General features: G+C 45.1%; 2 protein-coding genes across 2 annotated transcripts in view; both read right to left on the bottom strand.

The window, feature by feature from the left end:
* LOC139365020 (voltage-gated inwardly rectifying potassium channel KCNH6-like) overlaps positions 1 to 3421 on the bottom strand; it is a 40666-nt gene extending 37245 nt beyond the window's left edge. The window contains exons 1-2 of the mRNA XM_071102327.1: positions 2865 to 3421; positions 404 to 634 (exon numbers count right to left, since the gene is read on the bottom strand). Coding sequence (XP_070958428.1) covers positions 404 to 634; positions 2865 to 2940 — 307 coding nt within the window. The 5' untranslated portion in view covers positions 2941 to 3421. The remainder of the gene's footprint in view (positions 1 to 403; positions 635 to 2864) is intronic.
* Positions 3422 to 16523: 13102 nt separating this feature from the next.
* Positions 16524 to 24723, bottom strand: LOC139365023 (glial fibrillary acidic protein-like). The gene is made up of 9 exons (XM_071102333.1): positions 24197 to 24723; positions 20558 to 20618; positions 20325 to 20420; positions 20018 to 20179; positions 19706 to 19831; positions 19320 to 19540; positions 19031 to 19074; positions 18768 to 18853; positions 16524 to 18543 (listed from the first exon to the last, which is right to left on the bottom strand). The coding sequence occupies exons 1-9, from the start codon at positions 24721 to 24723 to the stop codon at positions 18493 to 18495; spliced, it is 1374 nt and encodes a 457-aa protein (XP_070958434.1). The 3' UTR covers positions 16524 to 18492.
* Positions 24724 to 25004: the final 281 nt, after the last annotated feature.

The following is a 25004-nucleotide window of genomic DNA, read 5'->3' on the forward strand; positions in this document are numbered from 1 at the left end:
CTGCCCTTTGTTGTTTAATAAATATCAGAGACTCGAACCATCTGCCTCCTGTGTCTGCATCTGGGTCTTGCCCTGTGTTGTTATAGGGGATGAATAAACATGTTGCAGGTGAGATAAGCAGGCCAAGACAGCTCCACCATGTCCACTCCCCAGACAGATAAATTAGTAGAAGAGAGTTCACTGAGTCTGCAGCAGCTGGTTCCACATACTGTAACACTGCATCATACAGTAGCATTATATAAAAGTGAGAGGGAGACAGCCATGACACTTGGAGGGACCAAAATATTCTGTATGTGACCTTTACAGCACTCCCCACTATAAAGAAGGGGAGTAATGTTGTCACTTTGACTCTCTTGCTCTTTCCATCTCTTTCTCTCAGTCTAACCCTCCACCTTCTCCTTACCTTCTTTGTTGTAGTAGAGGATCTCCACCTTGCGCTCCTCTGACCCTAGCAGGGCCTGTGCCAGCTGTGCCAAGGCAGTCTTCATGGTGCCAGGCCCCACCAAGAACTGGCAGGTGCAGGACTGCTGCATGATCTCTGCCCGCGAGAAGCCAAACATCTGGCAGAAGCCCTCGTTACAGTAGATAATGCCACAGTTCTTCATCTGAGCGTTGGCTATCAGAAACTTACGATCTGGGAGGAAACCAAGGCGAGAGTCAGAGCAGATATGAAAATGTACGAATATGGTGGGAATGTGGGAAATGACTGTACAATTATAATTGAAGGCTTATTACATCAAATGCAATATGCAAAATCGGACAATCAAAGTTTATCCAATTTCAGAAACATTCAGTTATCATAATCAGGTGATGATCATTTCAAGGAGAAGTCTCTCAATCAGATCCAAGTCTGGACTGTGTTCATTTCAGTATCGCATTCAACTAACCACATTCACCTTAACATCAAGTTGAAACTGGAGTAATCAAGTCTGTCCCTCTGCGGCACAAATCATATCAGTGCAATGATTCAAGATGGCCCCAGAGGGACTAATACGGAGCAGCTGGACTCAGCAGTGACAGTCCGCAATCAAGATTATAATATACTGCAATAGGTTTCAGCTGTCCTTACCTAGGTTCATGAGTGTGGCTATTGTCTCCAGCGCTAATGACAATTGCCTTCGAAGTCACATCAGCTACACTGATATTGTCGTACAGCGTGATATTCAATCAGTACAGTTTATGTTGAAAAGCTGCTCAAACATATGTGCCTCTGACTCTGTCTCTGCTCCTCTTTTTATCCCCTCATGAAACTGAGTTACACAACTCTCATTCTTCCCCATTTAAACAAATATGAGGAGAGCGATTTGGAGCTTCACCCAGAAAACGCAGAACCCCTTCCCCCTCCTTGCTCCTCTGTGTAGAGTAAATAGGTGAGGTCGTTTGGTGGAAAGTACACCCAATCCTAAGTCATTATCAATGCCTCAGAACACAGACACCCAGACTCAGATTGTTGCTAAGCAGCAGTGGTTTGGCACACGCATCACCCGGCAGGGTGCTTACGCACGCACACACGCACACAGAGATAAGGAAGACATCAGTTTGATGGGACTTATCGGTCTGTCTCTGAGGACCCCTCTGCAGAGAGCTTTGAAAATCCCAGAGTAACACAATTAATTTCGAAATGTCACCTGCCAGCACAGCAAATTAAACAAGCTGAAATCGTTTAACATGAAATTGAGGTGAAAAGCGGAACATTGCATCTTCTCTCTTTAATGTGGAGAAGGTTATTTTGAGCCGTACCCCTGTGGTCAACAGACTGCCTTCACACTGTGACTGAAGAACACTGACAGTGACAGGCACAGTAGTCACAGTCAGACTTACAGTAGCATAGAGATAGGCCACTACTGAGCTAGGTTATAGGCCACTACTGAGCTAGGTTATAGGCCACTACTGAGCTAGGTTATAGGCCACTACTGAGCTAGGTTATAGGCCACTACTGAGCTAGGTTATAGGCCTCTACTGAGCTAGGTTATAGGCCACTACTGAGCTAGGTTATAGGCACTACTGAGCTAGGTTATAGGCCACTACTGAGCTAGGTTATAGGCCACTACTGAGCTAGGTTATAGGCCACTACTGAGCTAGGTTATAGGCCTCTACTGAGCTAGGTTATAGGCCACTACTGAGCTAGGTTATAAGCACTACTGAGCTAGGTTATAGGCCACTACTGAGCTAGGTTATAGGCCACTACTGAGCTAGGTTATAGGCCACTACTGAGCTAGGTTATAGGCCACTACTGAGCTAGGTTATAGGCCACTATTGAGCTAGGTTATAGGCCACTACTGAGCTAGGTTATAGGCCACTACTGAGCTAGGTTATAGGCCTCTACTGAGCTAGGTTATAGGCCACTACTGAGCTAGGTTATAGGCACTACTGAGCTAGGTTATGGGCTCTACTAAGCTAGGTTATAGGCCACTACTGAGCTAGGTTATAGGCAACTACTGAGCTAGGTTATAGGCCACTACTGAGCTAGGTTATAGGCCACTAATGAGCTAGGTTATAGGCCACTACTGAGCTAGGTTATAGGCCACTACTGAGCTAGGTTATAGGCACTAGTGAGCTAGGTTATAGGGCTCTACTGTAATTGAAGTTCAGTGCTAATCGCCAGAGGCAGGCAGGCAGGCAGGCAGGCAGGCAGACAGACAGACTTAAACTGAATCATCTGCTTGATTACAGAAACAGCCTTGTAGCACTCATATTAGGATCAATAGAAACTGGGGGGGGGGGGGGCCACAAGGGCATTCACTTTAATTTCTAATCTAACCAGTCTAATTGTTTGTTGTTGGGATTATACAGTTATAACAGCTTGCTCATGGTCACATTATGTTATTACTTTTTCAGTCATAATGTAAAGTGTGTCCACTTACTTTGTCCATCGAATTTCCGGATAATGGTGTCCAGATAAGTGTTCTGGAGGGCTACATGACCGCGTCTCACAGGCATTTTGACGCAGAAAGGTGAGACTTCTCCGACGCATGAACCTCCAGAGTTTTAAATAAATAAAATTATAGACGAAGTAGGGAAATACCCTATGCAAAAATGGCCCCGCATACAGGCGGGTGCAAAAAGTCCAATTCAATATGCGATGGCTGGTGAGCAAAGTGACAAGGAAATGTCACAAGGCAGCAGCGGCGAGGACCAGTTGCTAGGGCGATAAAAAAAAAAAAGGCGCTCGCTCCACAGGAGAGAGAACTGGAAGCCGGTTTTGGCGTGCGGTACACAGGAAAGTGTAAAAACGGTATTTCATAGTCATAAAAGTCATAAAACGTTTCACTTTGCCAACAAAATAATAAACAGGCTCTAGAATTAGTCTATCCTTGACAGTCGTTATCATCTAATGAAGAGGAGAAAAACCCACACCGCCCTCCCCGTCAACAAGATCAAAGAGAAGTGAAAGAAAAGGGGTAAATCGAAGTCCTAACCGCTACGTTTCAGTAGAAGAAGCTACTATTTGGCGAATCTCGGATGCCCTCCCCATTTGACAGGGTGACCAAACACTGCGCGGGGCAGGGGGAGTCATCATCCCACCAGACGCGCCTGCCATTTTTTGACAGTGAGCAGAGACACCCTCATCAACTGCTTCGCTGCACATCACAAGTCTCTACGCTCAAAATAGTCCCCCACTCTCTCTCTCTCTTTGGCCTCTCCATAATTGACAGGGTGAAGGGTATCAGTCCAGTGTGTTTGTGTATGATCCATACATGTTTCATTTGGGGAATTCATACTATAAGTGTCCACACAGTTAATGGTCCAATGCAGCCGTTTTTATCACAATATCAAATCATTTCTGGGTAACAATTAAGTACCTTACTGTGATTGTTTTAAATGAAAATGATCAAAAATAAACAAAAGTAGATTCTTAGCAAAGAACAATTTCTCAAGACAGAATTTGCTATGACTGTCTTTTCAAACATCGCTTTCACTAAAAGGGAATTGTCATCATTTTCACAATTTCACAGTTTATTTCCAACGTCACAGGGTGGAAATATATATAAAACACTGAGAAATCACGTGTTTGACTACACTGGGCCTTTAATAATAAAAAAAGACAAACAAGATCACAATTCTGGGAATCAGCATCCCCTCCTCATAAACAGCCACTGAACCAACTTGGTGAATAACAGCCCATTGATATGTCATGTGACAAGAGGCAGATAAGAAAAGATACAGATAAAGGTGAGAAAACTTAACATGGGCTGGAAGGTGTCATCAACACATCAAGTAGAATGCCTTATGCATGCCTCAAGTCATCCTGTCAAACCATTGGTACAAATTCTCCAGTCTCACGTCTCAAAGCTCCTTCAACCTTCTGCTCCTTGAGCCAGTCACTGATAACACTGGCGACGGCTGAGAAGATTGGAGAAGATTCACCGAAAATTATGTGAAACGGCGAGGACACCTCGACTTAACAAGAGACACAGTCTGGGTATGTTTTGATGACAGTATATAGCAGGGCCCCAACCTAACCATTATATTACATGCTAATTACCAATATGGCAAGGGCCTGGACCTGTGGAGGATGGAGGGAGGAGTTATAGGAGGACAGGCTCATTGTAATGTCTGGAATGGATTGAATGGAGCGGTATCAAAGACATCAAACATATGGAAACCAGGTTTGACTCCATTTATTCCATTCCAGACATTACAATGAACTTGTCCTCCTATAGCTACTCCCACCAGCCTCCTCTGGCCTGGACATACACTTGCACACACCCACAGACACACACCCACACATGCACACACCCACACAGACACTAGTTTTTTTTATGATGACAGTGTGGCAGCAGGCGCGGGTGTAGATTATTGAGGGGACACAGGAGAGGGCTCAAGTGCCCACATGGGATCTGTGCCAGAGAAGAGACAGGCACTGATGACCAACTGGGGTGTGTGTTCCCAACAACACTTGTCTCAGTTTCTAATGAGAATAGATGCTTTTCCATATATGTACAGTTGAAGTCGGAAGTTTACATACACCTTAGCCAAATACATTTAAACCCAGTTTTTCACATTTAATCCTAGTAAAAATGCCCTGTCTTAGATCAGTTAGGATCACCACTTTATTTTAAGAATGTGAAATATCAGAATAATAGTAGAGAGAATTCTTTATTTTAGCTTTTATTTCTTTCATCACATTCCCAGTGGGTCAGAAGTTGACATACACTCAATTAGTATTTGGTAGCATTGCCTTTAAATTGTTTAACATGGGTAAAACATTTAGGGTAGCCTTCCCAAGCTTCACACAATAAGTTGGGTGAATTTTGGCCCATTCCTCCTGACAGAGCTGGTGTAACTGAGTCAGGTTTGTAGGCCTCCTTGCTCGCAACACGCTTTTTCAGTTCTGCCCACAAATGTTCTATATGATTGAGGTCAGGGCTTTGTGATGTCCACTCCAATACCTTGACTTTGTTGTCCTTAACTGACTTGCCTAGTTAAATAAAATAGCAATTTCATGTCATGACTTCCGCCGGAGACGGTCTCGCTCCTTGTTCGAGAGGACATCACCGGCCTTCTAGCCATTTGTTTTGTCTTTGTTTTCTACACACCTGGTTTATATTCCCCCATTACATGTTCATTATTTAACCCTCTGGTTTCCCACATGTTTGTGTGTGTGTTTGTTTTATTGTTCTGGCTGTTACTGACGGCTGGTATTTTGTTGCCGGGTTTTGTTATTACGCCCGTTTATTTTGTGGTACCGGTATTGTTCCCGCACCAGAGTATTGTGTTTATACTGGTGTTATCTTGTAATTAAATACCTTGTCCACGCATCTCAGCTCTCCTGCGCCTGACTCCTTTCACCAGTTACCCACAGCCTTGACATTTCAGAAACTTGCGGTCATTTTTCACAACTCTAGACACAAAACTCAAAAAAGTCATCACTTGTAACACAGGCTGTCCAATGTTCAAAACATTGCATTGTGGATTCACATCTTTAAAGAAACCGTGCAATAGCAGAATCATTGGTTCAAATAAACAATTTGTCATGAAATACCATAGGAATATTAATTTAGATCACCCACACACAAGATACCGATAGTTTCACTGTGTAGTTCTTTGTACAATCATTAAATATTGTAGTAGAAAATATGTGATTCATGTTTCATTATGGTACTACACGTGAATACATCACTGTAAAAAGACTAGTAGAGAGAATACTACAGACACAGTGGAATCGTTGAACAAAACTTGACATTTAATGATGAAATACAATAAAATCACAACATAGGTTTCTTTGAATCAAATAAAAAATAATTAGCTATAATTTTTATTTAAAAATACAGTAAAACATCAACTGCAGTGTTCCTCAGCTGGCTTACTGTAAAAAGCAAAACAAAGGATTAATTACTGTACTTCTATATTTCCATCAACCCTGTCTTGTGGATTTGGCCACAGGTTCTCATCCACATCACAATGGATGATTTCATTAGCCAAACATCTTGGGAAGAATCCTCAGGCATGGCGAATCCAGGCCTGACACTGGTCTGCCGTGATATCATTGTCACGCCCTGGCCTTAGTTATCTTTGTTTTCTTTATTTTTTTGGTTAGGCCAGGGTGTGACATGGGTGATTTATTGTGTTTTGTCTTGTCTAGGGGTTTATTAGATTAATGGGGTTGTGTTCAGTTTAGTTGTCTAGGAAAGTCTATGGTTGCCTAGAGTGGTTCTCATTCAGAGGCAGGTGTTTATCGTTGTCTCTGATTGGGAATCATATTTAGGCAGCCATATTCTTTGGGTATTTTGTGGGTGATGGTTTCCTGTCTTTGTGTGTTATGCACCAGTTAGGACTGTTAAGGTTTTCACGTTTATTGTTTTGTAGTTTGTTCATGTTTTGAGTTTTCTTATTAAAGAACCATGAACTTCAACCACGCTGCATTTTGGTCCGCCTCTCCTTCCCAGGAAGAAAACCGTGACAGAATCACCCACCACAACAGGACCAAGTGGCGTGGTGACAGGCAGCGGTAGCAGGAGCAGCGCAAGGAGGAATGGACATGGGATGATGTGTTGGACGGCAAGGGTTGCTACACTTGGGAGGAGATCCTGGTGGGAAAGGATCGCCTCCCATGGGAACAGGTGGAGGCAGTTAGGAGAGCTGAGGCAGCCGGAGAGAGGAGCCGGCGATACGAGGGAACACGGCTGGCAAGGAAGCCTGAGAGTCAGCCCCAAAAAATATATTGGGGGGGAGGCACACAGGAAGTGTGGCGAAGCCAGGTAGGAGACCTGTGCCAACTTCCTGTAGTTACCGGAGGGTGAGAGAGACCGGGCAGGCACTGTGTTATGCTGTGGAGCGCACGGTGTCCCCAGTGCGGGTGCATATCCCGGTGCGGTACATACCAGCTCCTTGTATCGGCCGAGCTAGAGTGGGCATCGAGCCAGGTGTCATGAAGCCGGCTCTACGCATCTGGTCTCCAGTGCGTCTCCTTGGACCGGCGTACATGGCACCAGCCTTACGCATGGTGTCCCCGGTTCGCCTGCACAGCCCAGTGCGGCTATTCCACCTCGCAGCACTGGCAGGGCGACCGGGAGCATTCAACCGGGTAAGGTTGGGTAGGGTCGGTGCTCAAGAGCTCCAGTGCACCTGCACGGTCCGGCCTATCCAGTACCACCTCCACGCACCAGCCCTCCGGTGGCAGCTCTCCGCACTCGCCCTGAGGTGCGTGTCCTCGGCCCAGTACCACCAGTGCCGGCACCACGCTCAAGGCCTACAGTGCGCCTCGCCTGTCCAGCGCTGCCAGAGCCTTCCTCCTCTCCAGCGCAGCCGGAGTCTCCCGCCTGTCCGGCGCTGCCAGAGCTTCCGCCCCTCAGTCCAGAGGCGCCAGAGCTCCTCTGTCCAGAGCTGCTAGAGTCTCCCGTCTGTCCAGAGCCGCTAGAGTCTCCCGTCTGTCCAGAGCCGCTAGAGTCTCCCGTCTGTCCAGAGCCGCTAGAGTCTCCCGTCTGTCCAGACCCTCTAGAGCAGGGGTGTCAAAGTCAAATGGACGGAGGGCCAAATAAAAAAATCAGCTACAAGACGAGGGCCGGACTGTTCGAATGTTCATTGAAAATTTTTTAAATGACGCATATAGTCTAGTGAACCTAATTGAACCTACTGAAAACCTAACAAATATATTACAATATGATCAGATAAATAAAGCAATATTTTCTTATGGCTCTGTCAGTAATCTTTAATTTTCAACAGACACAAAAGACAAATTTCCTTTATATAAATATCCCCATAACATGAACATTAAATGAAAGAAACCGGTATTCAAGGCACCATCAGTAGACTATATTTTCTATTTTTTCAAAAGTGGGCTAAATTTACTTCAAAGAAAAAACAATAATAGCAATTTTCTATCATCCACTCAACTGAAATATTTTTAAAATATAATTGGATTGAAATACAAAAAAATAAAGTGCAAAAATCTATTAATCAAAAACAACACTTTGTTTAAGGAGAAGTAACATGCAGTGAAAACAAATATTAAATTTTAACTTTTAAACTTGAACTGAGTAAAAACTCTAAATATGTGACTGCACAGTAATGTTCACTTGTTTGAGGTTGAGGGTGATACTTGGTGGTGTCCCATCTTTTCCACAAGTTCATCAATGTTCGGGGTAAGGCTCTGAGCTGAAGAAATCCTCAGAATTGAGTGGAGGTGTTCAGCAGTAAGTCGACTTCTGTGTGATGTTTTGTTCAGGTTCATCAAAGAAAACAGTTGTTCACACAGGTATGTGCTGCCAAACATAGACAACGTTTGAGCAGCCTGGATGCGCAGCTGGGGCATTGTGCCGGGGAGGAAACGGGCGAACTCCGCAGCACCCACTGCTGCATATTTTGCCCTCAGTGCATCATTGCATTGGAGGTCAATCAACTCCATTTGGAGGTTTGGTGGTGAGCTTTCCACGTCAACAGCAAATGGGTTACCGAGCAGTTCCAACCTGCTTTTTTGTGCTTCAAAGTCAGCAAATCGGCGTCGAAAGTCAGCGGCAAGCATACCTATTTTATCAGCCAACTGTGTGCTCGGGAACGCACTGGTAGAGAGCTTCTCTTTCATGGTCTGGCAGCTGGGAAAGTGGCTCAAATTTTCTTTCCGCATCTGCGTCTCCCACAGAGTCAGTTTGGTTTTAAATGCCTTCACTGTACTGTACATATCAGAGATGACACGATCCCGACCCTGCAGCTGCAAGTTTATTGCATTCAGATGACTCGTAATGTCACACAGAAAAGCCATTTCACACAGAAACATTTCGTCTCGGAGTTGTGTTGTGTCTTTCCCTTTGCTGTCCAAGAACAGACAAATCTCCTCACGAAGCTCGAAACATCTTTGAAGCACCTTTCCCTGGCTTAGCCATCGCACCTCTGTGTGATAAGGCAAATCACCATGCTCCGTTTCTAACTCCGTCAGAAATGCCTTGAACTGGCGGTGATTCAAACCTTTGGCTCTGATAAAGTTAACTGTGCGCGTGATGATGCTCATTACATGCTCCATTTTCAAGGCTTTACCGCACAACGCTTCCTGGTGTATGATACAATGATAAGCTGTCAGCTCACCTGTCGCGTTTTCCTCTTGCATCTTTTCCCGTATCTTCGCCACCAGTCCGCTCCTGTGTCCACACATCGCAGGTGCTCCGTCGGTTGTCAAACCCACGAGTTTTTCCCAAGGCAGCTCCATCTCATTTACACATCTTGACACCTCTTCATACAAATCATGCCCCGTAGTTGTGCCATGCATAGGACGTAAAGCCAAAAACTCCTCTGTCACGCTTAGGTTGGAGTCCACTCTGCGGATGAAAATTGACAACTGGGCAATGTCAGAAATGTCGGTGCTCTCATCCACAGCCAAGGAATATGCAATAAAATCTTTTCCCTTTTTCACAAGCTGCTCTTTTAGATTGATGGACAACTGGTCTACTCTCTCGGCAATGGTGTTTCTGCTCAGACTCACATTTAAAAAGAGTTGCCTTTTTTCTGGGCAAACTTCGTCACAAACTTTAATCATGCAGTTTTTGATGAAATCCCCCTCCGTAAATGGCCGGGCTGATTTAGCGATCTCTTCTGCCAAAATAAAACTGGCCTTGACAGCAGCCTGGCCTTGTGATTTGGCTTTTTTGAACAGAGCCTGTCGAGATTTGAGGCCTCGTTTTAATTCCTCTGCCTTTTGTAGCCTTTGTTCCATGTCCATATTCTTGTTTTTGTCCGCGTGTTTCGTTTCATAATGTCGTCTCAGATTATACTCTTTCAGTACCGCCACACTTTCTCCACACAGAAGACACACAGGTTTTCCAGCTACCTTCGTGAACATATACTCCGACTCCCACCTTGTTTGAAACCCCCGGTTCTCAGTATCCACCTTCCGTTTTGCCATTTTTGATGGGTATCTGAAAGTTAATTTTACTGTGATGCTGACGACTGCTGTGCCAATAAATATTGAAATGAAGCAGCCTACTGCTCGGTGCGTCACCTTTGCATTGTGGGAAATGTAGTATTGGTGCGTGTAAAAGATCTGCGGGCTGCCGGCTTGCTGCGGGCCGGTTCTAATAATAAATCAAGATCATCCCAGGGGCCGTAAAAAACCTTCTTGCGGGCCGGATGTGGCCCGCGGGCCTTGACTCTGACATATGTGCTCTAGAGTCTCCCGTCTGTCCAGAGCCGCTAGAGTCTCCCGTCTGCAGTTTAGAAAATGCTGTCATAATGCTGTGCTGATAAACATTTGCAATACATGTTTAACATTCACTAATTGGTATTTTGACCAATCAGATCAGCTCTGAAAAAACTCTGATGTGAAAGGTCTGATGTGATTGGTCAAAATAGCAATTAGTGGAAAAAAATATCGGAATTGGGCAGGCTGTGTAAATGTAGCCTTAGTGTGTCAAAAGTCACTGCAGTTGTTTATGGAGTCTGCTAGAGAATCAAAGAGACAGAGAGAGTTGCTTTAGGGTGGTGGTGTTTGGTGGAGGGGTTGACGTGCTTGTTCTGTGTTTTGTCTCAATGGGCTTGATGAAATGAGGGCTAAAATTAACCAACAAGCACACATGCCTTCCCATGACCCTTTGGTGACAGGGCCGAGTAGTGCAGGAATGTGTAGTGAAGAGGGGAGAAGACAAGGGGGCTGAGAGAAGAAGGGTGCTGGCTGCAACACAGAGATAGGGCATGTGTATGATGCTCACACATCTAGCATCTCATTACCAGCATTAGTTCTCTGTGTACCTTTACATAATAAGAGCTGAGTACTGAAGTAGTGATTGATGAGAAAGAGTGCTTGATGTTCTGCGCTGATACAAACAAATGCATTAGGGAGCTCATTATGGATTCTGTTAGCGTAGAGAGCTAACAAACACACACTAGTGTCAGGGAAAGAAGACAGCAGCATACTCATTAGAATTACTATTTGAGTACAAACAATGGATAATTTTAGACATCCTCTCTCATGGAATGAAGAGGTCTGTATTGCCAGGAGCCCTGTGAGTGCATAAGCCATGGTTGGATTGTATTTATTTATTCCATTATTTTACCAGGTAAGTTGACTGAGAACACATTCTCATTACAGCAAGAACCTGGGGAATAGTTACAGGGGAGATGGATGAATGAGCCAACTGTAAAATATTAGGTGAATGGTTTGAGGGCCAGATTGGGAATTTAGCCAGGACACCAGGGTTAACACCCCTACTCTTACAATAAATGCCATGGGATCTTTAATGACCTCAGAGAGTCAGGACACCCGTTTAACGTCCCATCTGAAAGACAGCACCCTACACGGGGCAGTGTCCCCAATCAATTCCCTGGGGGGTTGGGATATTTTTTTTAGACCAGAGGAAAGAGTGCCTCCTACTGGCCCTCCAACACCACTTCCAGCAGAATCTGGTCTCCCATCCAGGGACTGACCAGGACTGCTTAGCTTCAGAAGCAAGCCAGCAGTGGTATGCAGGGTGGTATGCTGCTGGCTTTATACAGAGTTGTGTAATGTTTGGGGTCAACAAGCCATGGGTGGGGTGTACAGGGTTGTGTGATGTTTGGGGTCAACAAGCCGTGGTTGGATTGTACAGGGTTGTGTGATGTTTGGGGTCAACAAGCCATGGGTGGGGTGCACAGGGTTGAGTGATGTTTGGGGTCAACAAGCCATGGGTGGGGTGTACAGGGTTGAGTGATGTTGGGGTCAACAAGCCATGGGTGGGGTGTACAGGGTTGAGTGATGTTGGGGCCAGCAAGCCATGGGTGGGGTGTACAGGGTTGAGTGATGTTGGGTTCAACAAGCCATGGGTGGGGTGCACAGGGTTGAGTGATGTTGGGTTCAACAAGCCATGGGTGGGGTGCACAGGGTTGAGTGATGTTGGGGTCAACAAGCCATGGGTGGGGTGCACAGGGTTGAGTGATGTTTGGTGTCAACAAGCCATGGGTGGGGTGTATAGGGTTGAGTGATGTTTGGGGTCAACAAGGGAGAGGATGTAGTGTGGAGGATTTTGAGAAGCACACTCTTTAGATGTCTCTTCATTGTCACCCCTTTCTCTTCGTAGTTCTACAGTACGTATAGCTGCTGAGGAGAAAAAGCTCTTCAATAGTAACCAGTCCTTACCCCCACCTCTGAAAGATTGTCTGGAAAAGTTTCAGTGGGCCTCAGGGCGTCAGGGCCCACACCCTGGTGGAGTGAGTGTTTTATCTAGCCAGAATTCCTTCAGCTCGAGGCCACCTCCATCCCAGACCTGAGACACGCCAGTCCACTGACAAGAGCCAGGCCAAATAGACACATCAAATAAAATGTTTATTTTATTTGTCACATGCGCCAAATACAACAGGTGTAGACCTTACAGTGAAATGCTTACTTACAAGCCCTTAACCAACAATGCAGTTTTAAGAAAAGAGTTAAGTAAAAAATAGATACAGTGCCTTGCGAAAGTATTCGGCCCCCTTGAACTTTGCGACCTTTTGCCACATTTCAGGCTTCAAACATAAAGATATAAAACTGTATTTTTTTTGTGAAGAATCAACAACAAGTGGGACACAATCATGAAGTGGAACGACATTTATTGGATATTTCAAACTTTTTTAACAAATCAAAAACTGAAAAATTGGGCGTGCAAAACCTGGATTCAGGTCTGGACTTTGACTTGGCCATTCTAACACCTGGATATGTTTATTTTTGAACCATTCCATTGTAGATTTTGCTTTATGTTTTGGATCATTGTCTTGTTGGAAGACAAATCTCTGTCCCAGTCTCAGGTCTTTTGCAGACTCCATCAGGTTTTCTTCCAGAATGGTCCTGCATTTGGCTCCATCCATCTTCCCATCAATTTTAACCATCTTCCCTGTCCCTGCTGAAGAAAAGCAGGCCCAAACCATGATGCTGCCACCACCATGTTTGACAGTGGGGATGGTGTGTTCAGGGTGATGAGCTGTGTTGCTTTTACGCCAAACATAACGTTTTGCATTGTTGCCAAAAAGTTCAATTTTGGTTTCATCTGACCAGAGCACCTTCTTCCACATGTTTGGTGTGTCTCCCAGGTGGCTTGTGGCAAACTTTAAACGACACTTTTTATGGATATCTTTAAGAAATGGCTTTCTTCTTGCCACTCTTCCATAAAGGCCAGATTTGTGCAATATACGACTGATTGTTGTCCTATGGACAGAGTCTCCCACCTCAGCTGTAGATCTCTGCAGTTCATCCAGAGTGATCATGGGCCTCTTGGCTGCATCTCTGATCAGTCTTCTCCTTGTATGAGCTGAAAGTTTAGAGGGACGGCCAGGTCTTGGTAGATTTGCAGTGGTCTGATACTCCTTCCATTTCAATATTATCGCTTGCACAGTGCTCCTTGGGATGTTTAAAGCTTGGGAAATCTTTTTGTATCCAAATCCGTCTTTAAACTTCTTCACAACAGTATCTCGGACCTGCCTGGTGTGTTCCTTGTTCTTCATGATGCTCTCTGCGCTTTTAACGGACCTCTGAGACAATCACAGTGCAGGTGCATTTATACGGAGACTTGATTACACACAGGTGGATTGTATTTATCATCATTAGTCATTTAGGTCAACATTGGATCATTCAGAGATCCTCACTGAACTTCTGGAGAGAGTTTGCTGCACTGAAAGTAAAGGGGCTGAATAATTTTGCACGCCCAATTTTTCAGTTTTTGATTTGTTAAAAAAGTTTGAAATATCCAATAAATGTCGTTCCACTTCATGATTGTGTCCCACTTGTTGTTGATTCTTCACAAAAAAATACAGTTTTATATATTTATGTTTGAAGCCTGAAATGTGGCAAAAGGTCGCAAAGTTCAAGGGGGCCGAATACTTTCGCAAGGCACTGTAAGTAAAAAATAAATAAAATAAAAGTAACAAATAATTAAAGAGCAGTAGCAAAATAACAATAGCGAGGCTATATACAGGGGATACTGGTACAGAGTCAATGTGGAGGCTATATACAGGGGGTACTGGTACAGAGTCAATGTGGAGGCTATATACTGGGGGTGCCGGTACAGAGTCAATGTGGGGCTATATACAGGGGGTATCGGTACAGAGTCAATGTGGAGGCTATATACAGGGGGTACTGGTACAGAGTCAATGTGGAGGCTATATACAGGGGGCACCGGTACAGAGTCAATGTGGAGGCTATATACAGGGGGTATCGGTACAGAGTCAATGTGGAGGCTATATACAGGGGGTACTGGTACAGAGTCAATGTGGAGGCTATATACAGGGGGTGCCGGTACAGAGTCAATGTGTGGGGACTTTGGTTAGTCAAGGTAATTGAGGTAATATGTACATGTAGGTAAAGTTAAAGTGTGTATGCATAGATAATAAACAGAGAGTAGCAGCAGCGTAAAAGAGGGTGGGCGCAATGCAAATAGTCTGGGTAGCCATTTGATTAGCTGTTCAAGAGTCTTATGGTTTGGGGGTAGAAGCTGTTAAGGACCCTTTTGGACCTAGACTTGGCACTCCGGTACCGCTTTCCGTGCTGTAGCAGAGAGAACAGTCTATGACTAGGGTGACTGTAGTCTTTGGCAATTTGACACTGCCTGTTATAGAGGTCCTGGATGGCAGGAAGCTTGGCCCCAGTGATGTACTGGGCCGCACGCACTACCCTCTGTAGTGCCTTGCGGTCGGAGGCCGAGCAGTTGCTATACCAGGTAGCGATGCAACCAGTGCTGCTTTCGATAGTGCAGATGTAGAACTTTTTGAGGATCTGAGGACCCATGCCAAATCTTTTCAGTTTGCTGAGGGGGAATAGGCGTTGTCGTGCCCTCTTCACGACTGTCTTGGTGTGTTTGGACCATGATAGTTTGTTGGTGATATGGACACCAAGGAACTTGAAGCTCTCAACCTGCTCCCCTACAGTACTGTACTGCACACACACACACACACAAACACACATACACATGTGCACATACACACCAGTGGCGGCTTCTGAGAGGAGCTACAGGAGGACGGGCTCATTGTAATGGCTGGAACGATATAAATGGGACAGTATCAAACACATAAAACATATGGAAAGCACATGTTTGACGCAGTTCCATTTTTCCATTCCAGCCAATACAATGAACCTGTCCTCCTATAGCTCCTCCCTCCTGCCTCCACTGATACACACACACTAACACACAGAAATACATTAGCTGTACAATGAGTAAAGGATGGCCTCTGCGTGACTGGGACTCCTATATACCTGCCCAGCACATACATAGACACGTGCGCATGTTTCCTCCTTCAACTCCTTTCTGGCTGTTTGTCAGAAGGGGCCCAGAGAGCAGTGTGTATGGTGAGGTTGTGTGTGTGGGGGGCCCAGAGAGCAGTGTGTATGGTGAGGTTGTGTGTGTGGGGGGCCCAGAGAGCAGTGTGTATGGTGAGGTTGTGTGTGTGGGGGGGCCCAGAGAGCAGTGTGTATGGTGAGGTTGTGTGTGTGGGGGGCCCAGAGAGCAGTGTGTATGGTGAGGTTGTGTGTGTGGGGGGGCCCAGAGAGCAGTGTGTATGGTGAGGTTGTGTGTGTGGGGGGCCCAGAGAGCAGTGTGTATGGTGAGGTTGTGTGTGTGGGGGGCCCAGAGAGCAGTGTGTATGGTGAGGTTGTGTGTGTGGGGGGCCTAGAGAGCAGTGTGTATGGTGAGGTTCTGTGTGTGTGTGGGGGGGGGGGGGGGGGGGGCACTGAGAGCACTTATATAATCTCTGTTTGAGTCATTGTCCTTACAGGAAGACTCAGAGAGTCTGGGCAGGGAGTGAAGTGAAGGGTCCTTGAGGGCTGAACGTGTGGATAGGTTGTTAGATCATTCAACAGAGTGTTACAGTCTGACCCCGTCTGTGAGAGAATATACTGTCTATGTGCTTCTGTAGGGTCCTGGGCAGAGCACTGACAATGACACTGACAAGTGACGATGACAGTACTGTAAATATAGGCTTTGGTGCCGAACCCTCCCACCTCAATTCCCCTCGCCACTGGACAACAACCAACGTAGTGATGATGATGAACATTGATCCCTCCTGTCAATCTCAGCGGTCTGCCATGCCAGTCATCATCTCTCCCACATACCTCTAATGTGGATCCTGATACAGAGATGGGCTGTCAAACTCAGTTATACTCATTCACCGCAGACAGATACCGCAGACAGGATCCTACATATGGATGGATGATTATCATTATGATAAATGACGCATGTTGATTATGACTATGTGGGTTCTATTGATTATGATCAATCAACAGGTGCCCAACTGTCCTCCTGAACTCTGGCGCCCCACACAATGAGTTTCTAACGTGGTGTACGCATGTCAACAACTTGGAGGTGCTGGGTATGTCAAATAAAGTCATGAAAAAGGTCCATCAGTGAGCTGGTACTGGATCTATCTTCATTTCATGAGCACACACAATCATACAACGGTACACATTCAATCCAAGCAGCAGCTTGTGTTGGACTAAAGGAAGCAAATAAAAACTGTCATTCACAAAAGACTCATTCAGACACAAATACTAATCAAACAAAATGGCTTTATTGTTGTTAGCGGGTTGTCATAATGTTGGTCAAAACTAAGGTTATATTCACATCTTGTAGGTTTTTCTTAGACCTACTGCAGTGTGGTTCAGCTGTGGCTACTGTAAGAGGCAGACAAGAAGAGAAGAAATAGTATCTAGAGCTGACGGGTGAAGACACGAAGGCAAAGCAGAGGGAAGGGAGATGTGAAAGAAAGGCAGGCACATTAGAAGACAGTTACGGTTTGTCTTTAGTGAAGAATGAAAAGCAGTCTGTAGGCACCATCTGTACTGAATGGTAGGTGACAGGGGCAGTCTGTTTTCATGTCAGCAGGGGTTCTAAGCAGAGGGAGAGAGCTGGGATTAACAGTTAGTGTTGTGACAGCCACCCGTCAACCCTCGTCCTCTCCTCCTCTCCTTCAACCCTCCTCCTCTCCTCCTCTCCTCCAACCCTCCTCCTCTCCTCCAACCCTCCAACCCCCCCCCCCCCCCCCCCCTCCACCTTCCAAGCCCCCCCCCCCCCCCAGGGTTTCTTGGAGAGGGCTGTCATCAGGGAGACACCATGTAACCCCACCCGCTCCACCACCACCAAGCTATCTCAGCAACACCCTCTTTTGTGTCTCTCTACAATCACTGACACTCCAGAGATGGAGCTGGGGGAGGAACAGGGTATTTCAGAGGTGAGGGTCTCGTCAATACTCTCTGTATCACCTCCATCCTGTCCCTCTCACCCCTGGTGCGTAAGTGGATATGCCCAGGCACGGTTCTAGTGTTAAAATATGATGTTGCAATGAAACAGTGGAACTAGAGACACTGCATCCAGAGGGGGGGGGGGGGGGGGGGGGGGCAGTGTATGACGGAGGGATGAAATTGATATGGTGTTTGGCCCTAGAGGAGAGTTACGTCAGCTTCTTTCTTTTCACCAACAGTTCTGCCAAAAGCACTGTCATTCACACGTCATCTTCCTTGTCTGAGACCCATCCTGTCCACTACTAACCCCAGCAACTGTACTTTCCTCTTGACTTCTCACATCCACTCAAACCACACAACTTCAGCACGACCCCTACCACTAGCTGAATAACAATCACTACATTTCAAGGCCTCCTCTCTGGCTACTATCCAAACACATTGAGAACATTTCCTACTCTGATCTGTCACTATTATGAGCTGAACAAAAAATAAATTTCCAAGCTTTAAGTATGTTAATCACAAAGGGTAGTAGTCCAAGACCCTTCCTTCTAAGGTGCATGGCCACACTTCCCAGCACTAAAGCCTATCTCCAGTTACAGCAATACAAAAATAATACTTTTTTGGCAAAAATGCTAACAAGGACGCAATGAGGGATTTTTTTTTGTTTCAACAAAATGCAAAAAAAGTATTTAATGATGTAGCATTGTCTGGGGGTGATGATGAAGAGGAGGAAGGGGATGGTGAGGTGGTTGCAACTGGGGGGACTTTAAGGTTTGGAGAAGAGGGAGGTGCCTAGTCAGGAAAGGGTATCATTATCATGCAAGGCCTCTAAGCGTTACTGGGGAGTGGGGACAGTATGACAGACATATAGCTAGCACCATTTGTGTCCTTTAAGGACTGTCAGGAATCTCCTTCCTCTCAGCCGTGGACTCCTTAATGATCTGAAACACAGAGCAGGGAACAGGGCATGTTGGGTTGTAGATGCAGCAGTAGGGAGGGACTGTCTATAAGTGATCTGAAAGCTTGTGAAATTGCATTTATTGAATTATACAATGTAGCATGCTGCCCTCTGGAGGAGCTAAGCAGGAAGCAAGCACATTCACACATCTGATATGGGAATAAATCCCCCATGGACTCATTCAATGGTCTATGATGTTCTACATACCTCCCCGTCTCTAGTCTCCACAGTCCGCACTATGATGCTCCTCTTGACATGGGCCTCTGGAGAGAACTTAGTGTCCATACTGGTCTCTATACTCAGGGAGAGGGTGAGAGAGACGTTTAGCTTTCAGATGCCCATGAATCCAGTCAGAGCCGAATCCTAACTTCAGATTTATGCATCAGCACATCATTCATATGGCTGGGGTAAATTATTAAATGCCATGATAGACTACGCTAATATGTCTGGGTCAGGATACCCTTACTCACCTCTGAACTGCAGGTTGGAGAAGCTCTGCATTGGAACAGTGATCCTGAGGAAGAGGAAGAGAGAGTATCAGTAGCTACCAGCCACCACCTATTGTCTTTTCTTTCTTCATCACACTGTCTCCTCCCGACCCAGCTCATTAGATCCACATTCTTTTTATCCACTTTATTTCCTCCAACACCCTCTCTCTCCTTCCCTCCTCCCTCCTCTCTTCCTTCCTTCTACCCTCCTTCCTCTCCACCCCTCCTCTCCCTCCACCATCCTCCTCCCTCTCCACCGTTATCTCCTCACCTGCTCTCCTCTCCCTCCAGCAGCTTCCTGTAGGTAGCGATCTCTATGTCCAGGGCCAGTTTGACGTTGAGCAGGTCCTGGTACTCCTGCAGGTGTCTGGCCATCCCCTCCTTCAGAGTCTGGATCTCCTCCTCCAGATGACCCACCGTATCCTGGTAACCAGCCGTCTCCACGGAGAAACGGTCCTCCATCTCACGCAGCTGCTGCTCCAGAGACTCGTTCTGCAGGAGAGGAAGAAGATAGGGAGAAGGAAAGGAAGGGGGAAGAGGTTTGGAAAGAGATGAAAGAGGAGAGGTGGTTCAGTTAGAGAGGGGAGTCATGGAACTCATGGTCTTCTTATGTCTCATTGTTGACACAGCACACTCTACTCTGATTGGACAACTCACTGTTCCACGGAGCGCCTCCACATCACAGGTCATGGCCTGGAGTTGCCGGCGGTACTCGTTGCCCTCCTGTTTGGCCAATCGCAGGGCGTCTGCATTCCGAGTAGCTGCGTCGGTCAAGTCGGCAAACTGTGCATAACAACAAAAGGAGAGACAGGACACTTTAAAAGTCAGCATCTTATGGTGTGTTGTCAATATGTGCATTGTGCAACACCTAGCTGTATGCATGTTTATCTGTATGGTAGTGTGTCTGCCTGTGCCTGTACAGTAATGTGTGTACATGTATATGCAATAGCCCAAGCTTTCTGATATGACCTTGGAGCGGTACCACTCCTCCGTCTCCTGAATGTTCGAAGAGGCCACGGACTCATACTGGACCCGGATGTCCCTCAGAGCAGCGGTCAGGTCTGGCTTGGACACGTCCACATCCACATGGACCTGCTGGGCCATCAGCTGCTCCTGCAGCTCACGCAGCTCCTATAGAGAACCAACCACAGGCTTACAGGTTAAAGGTCACCTCTTTCACTCTCTGAATATTCACTATTTACTTCAGAGATAGAAACAGAGGTTGGCCAGTAAGGACTAGAGATTGCCATAGAGACGAGGGGAAGCTGAAGCTCACCTCCTCGTGGATCTTCTTGAGGAAGGCAATCTCATCCTGCAGCGCGTCTATCCTCCTCTCCAACTGGACACGGTTCAGAGACGCCTCATCCACATCCTACACACAGAGAATCCTTAGGTCAATGCGACATGCATATTCCTCATATAAAAACACGGGCTGTGAAGATCACATGCAAACAGGGACATGGTCAATAATAGTTAAATTGATATAAATTATGAGAGAAATGACCTCACCTGTCTAAAGGCGTTCAAGTTGCTCTCTGCATCTTGTCTAAGAACCATCTCATCTTGCAGTCTGATTGAAAGAGAAAGGGAGAGTGAGGAAAAATAGAAAACAGACAGATAAAAGGAGAGGCAGTGTTAGGGTGCACACTTGGTCACGCAAAGAGGATCCATGCACCTCAGATAAAACATAGTTTCAACCTATTCTCTATTGATACAAAGTCAATGAATCCCAGTCATCATCCCATGACCCAATATATATGATCATGTTTTCCATCCAGAAAAGTGAAGGGATCATGATCAGGATATGATTAAATGTGACTATGTATGAATATCCTTGTATACATAATGACATGAACTGATGATAAGGACTGTTTGAGTACCACTTGTCTTCCATGCTGCAGTAGCAGAGTTGGCAGTAGGTGGGCTGAGCTCAGCTGAATGTAGAGCGCACACATCATTAGCCATTCACTTCTATACATCAGCCTTTCCCACGGAGGAGGAGTTTACGCATTCAGAATGGAGCCAAAACACACACACACGCACAAACAAGCACACACATACACGAACAAGCACAAACAAGAACCCACATGTGAATTTTCAAAACTCTTGGTACCAAACTAACACTTGTTAGTTATATTCAAAACCTTTTATTGTGCACTCATTTTGTTTGGAGACATCTTTCACCACACAACCATTGATCCTAAATATAAGCTTACTATGAAATTGATTTAATCACCAAAACACAACATAATGATATCTTCTCAATGAAGTTGTTTTAACGACCAGTTAATTACAAATTGCCCTTTGAATGTACATTACACTGTTTTCACATTAGGCAATACACTTGCACTACACATCAGAATTGACTGAATAATTTCTATCCCATGTGATGATCATTAAAGATATCTTTCATAATCATTGATGCAAAAATAAATGTATTGTTCAGATATAATTACAACATAGGTGTACTGTAACCAAATGAAAGAAATGAAAGAAACAGAATGTTTAGCATTAGCTTGCATCAAGCCTGTCTTGAGCACTGTTTCAGTTTTAAATACCCAATATTTAGAAAAAAACGGACGACTTTAGTTAAGGCTGGGAATGTCAATACAATCAAACTAGCAAGGGCAGTTTTAATGATCTAAAGACGTGCTGCTGCTACTGCCTGTAAACACACAGTCCAGTTCGAAGTGAATGATGGCAGGCCCATGTGGCAAATGGCTTATTTGCATATAGGCCTACTGTAACTCTGATAGGCTATGGCGCACCGGTCTGCGTAGACTCCGGGCTTGGACGAGACAAATGTTTAAAAAAAATGTTATTTACTGCAGTGCCTATTAATTGTCCAAACGCACTGCCGCTTTCCCACTCTATATTGCTACAGAATTTTTACAAATGCCTTACTATACGTCATTCCCAAACATTCTATAAATTTATGAAAACGTGAAAATTACCATATCTAAATGCTCGCTTGTCCGATAAAAAAAAAGAAAGTGTAATATTCTCCAAGGGGGTGTATATGAACAGATGTCAGTTCCACCTTAAGGCAGAACAGGTCTGCGCAAAGTATAGTGCATTGTTTCCAGGGAGGTATGACCATGACGTTAGGAGGGACAGGAGGCAGACTCAGGCCAAGCGCAGGGCAGCCACCTGAAATGCCAAACAAAGGCAAAGAATCTGAGAAAAATGGCTTCAAAGTCTTTTTTTACTCTCCAGCCAAATATGTTGTAGGTAGATAAGTGATAATGCACTGATGATATATTATCTTATTATAACCATGACCACTTACCTGACCTATGACCTATGACCCCTGAAATGCTGATACTGCACTCTGCCTTTGTATGACAAACAACTATATGGGTAATGCAAAAGAAAAGTACAGTATCTAAAATCTAAATGTGTTTATCCAACCTTTTGACTGTCTCATGGCGTGTGTGAGGGCATGTCATGATCGGGATGGCCTGAACTCAGAGCCCGATAGAATACCAAGGCAAACTGCAGGAACTTCACTTAGTAACTTCACTTACTGCTGTTTGCGTTGGTTCTTACGTGGATATTGTAGTTACTGCACATTTGAAACTCAATTTTCTTTGAAAACGGAAGATAATTGAACCAGGAGACTACAAAGCCTGATTTCAGTCTTAACTCAATTTGACCAAATGTGTAGTTACCACTGTTTTCAATTGTATGACAGAGAACATCTCTGATCTTGTCAATATCAGATTCTAAATGTTTTGCAGTAAGATCCTAATAGTCAAATCAAATCAAAGTGTATTGGTTGCGTACAGATTTTCAGATGTTATCGCAGGTGCACAAGCACTGGTACCCATTGTGTAATTTTTCTCTTTTTCTCTCTGCATTGTAGGGAAGGGACCATAAGTAAGTATTTCACTGTTAATCTACACCTGTTATTTAAGAAGTGACAAATACAATTTTATGATATTTTATTTGTGCAGCGAAAGGCTTATAAAATGCTTATAACTGCTTCATCATCATAATAATACATTATAATATATATATATTTATACTTTACAAACATACTTTTTCATTATCTAGTTCTCTAAAAGTGTAGTATAAAAAAAATCTAAAATCTATAGGTTTACCAAACGGTTAAGTGATTATCAATTAAGAGCAGTCGGTTAATAGTAAATGTCATTTAAAAAATGAGAAGACAATCATAGCAAAAGTAAAGTGAGCATTGCATTGTGAAAAGCAATTACTTTAAACGAACATGTATTGCATTGTGAATGTGAAACATGTATTTCCAGATGAAACACTAATTAAGTTAGGTAAAAAAGTGACTGTATGATTTGATGTTGTACTTACTCAATTGAGTTGAGAAATGACTACCTTTCTCATGATGTGGTTTGAGTTCTGTACTAAGTGTTGTGAAAATCTACCACATTCTGCATCAAAGCAAATGAAAAGATCTGTATTCAGAGAGCATTGACCCTCACACAAACGTCTCTGATCCATAGTATACACAGGCTCAGAAACCAATACAAACTTAGATGTTCCCTTTGTCCTTTGCAACAACAGAAAACACCCTGTGAAAACATAAGCCATAACCTCATAACTATAAACTATGCCACTTAAGCAATAAACCAATAAACATAACTAAGAAGCGTGTATTTGACCAATGAGCATTAAGGGGATCAGGCAACAACAGAACATCTGCCTGGCTCCCTGGTCTCTTTGTGGAAATCAGCTCTATTGTGTTTCCTCCATTCCTCCACACTCATTGAATGGCTGTAGGGGTCTGGTCAGGATCAAGTTTAGAAAGAGGGACACCCATTGAATAACGCCTTCTCAGAGCACAGTGTTTTCAATAACTAACAAGCCAAAGCATCAACTGAGCAATTTTATCATGTAACACTATATCCAGTTATACTGAATTGTGTTATGTCCACTATCCACTTGTTGGTTTTAGACTGTAGCAAAGATTCCAATTCAAAATTAACATATTGACCAATACACATGCCAAACACTAGGAATCCACTAAATCAAATTTTGAATAAATGTTTAAGTGGACAGACTGCTGAAGCAATTAGAACTCCACAATATCAATTGGAACTCCAAAATACTAAAACAAAGCAGACTGATCAATGCTCAATTGTATTGATGGAAATGAGACTGCCTCATTCTCACCTCTGTTTGAGCGTGGCCACGTCAGCAGCCATGTTGTCCCTCTCTATCTCCAGCCGGGCCTTCCCAGCGCTGAGTCCGTCCACCTGCCTGCGCAGCTCCCTCAGCTCCTCCTGGAAGATGTCCCCCAGACGGCTGGGCTCCTTCCCCCTCAGTTGGGTCAGCTCCGTCACCAGCACCGTGTTCTGCTGCTCCAGGAAGCGCACCTTCTCTATAAAGCTGGCGAAGCGGTCGTTCAGACCCATCATCTCCACCTTCTCGTTGGTGCGCGTCTCCCGGTACTGGGCCTTGAGGAGTGAGTCAGCCGAGAAGTCCAGCCGGTTCCCAGGGGTCCCCAGGAGCAGGGCCCCTCCAGCCGACCCCAGGGAGAGACGGGAAATGGTGCTGGAGTGGGTCAGGTGGCGGGGGGTCCCATGGAGGGAGAAGCGGCTGGAAGAGAGACTGCTGAGCCGCACGCCCCCACCCACGCTGCCGGCCCCCTGGGGCCCGAAACGCTTCCTGTAAGACGACAGGACTCTCTGACTCTCCATGGCTGGAATGAAACCCTGTCAGGGCACACACATGCCTTTTATAGGGATAGACATCCCCCATCCTGAGAGAGAGTACACAGGGAGGGGCGGGAGGGAAGGGCCGGTCACTGAATAGGACAGAGAGAGGGACAGACAGAAAGAGAGAGTTAGAGACAGACAGAGAGAGAAAGAGAGAGAGAGAGAGAGAGAGAGAGAGAGAGAGAGGGTAGTTTATGTGACACTCAAAAGCTGTGTGCCAGGTATTGTTTGTGCTCGTCCACTCAGCTACAAATGTCTCCTGG

Source organism: Oncorhynchus clarkii, chromosome 13 (assembly GCF_045791955.1).
Source record: "Oncorhynchus clarkii lewisi isolate Uvic-CL-2024 chromosome 13, UVic_Ocla_1.0, whole genome shotgun sequence".
Classification (NCBI taxonomy): Eukaryota; Metazoa; Chordata; class Actinopteri; order Salmoniformes; family Salmonidae; genus Oncorhynchus; species Oncorhynchus clarkii.

Excerpts from the sequence above, each read along its gene's own strand:
- LOC139365023 (XM_071102333.1), bottom strand. The coding sequence starts at position 24,723 with ATGGAGAGTCAGAGAGTCCTGTCGTCTTACAGGAAGCGTTTCGGGCCC. Across the intron at positions 20,180-20,324 it reads TCAAGAAGATCCACGAGGAG|GAGCTGCGTGAGCTGCAGGA; the intron begins GTGAGCTTCAGC and ends GGTTCTCTATAG. Across the intron at positions 19,075-19,319 it reads CTGGAGGGAGAGGAGAGCAG|GATCACTGTTCCAATGCAGA; the intron begins GTGAGGAGATAA and ends CCTCTTCCTCAG.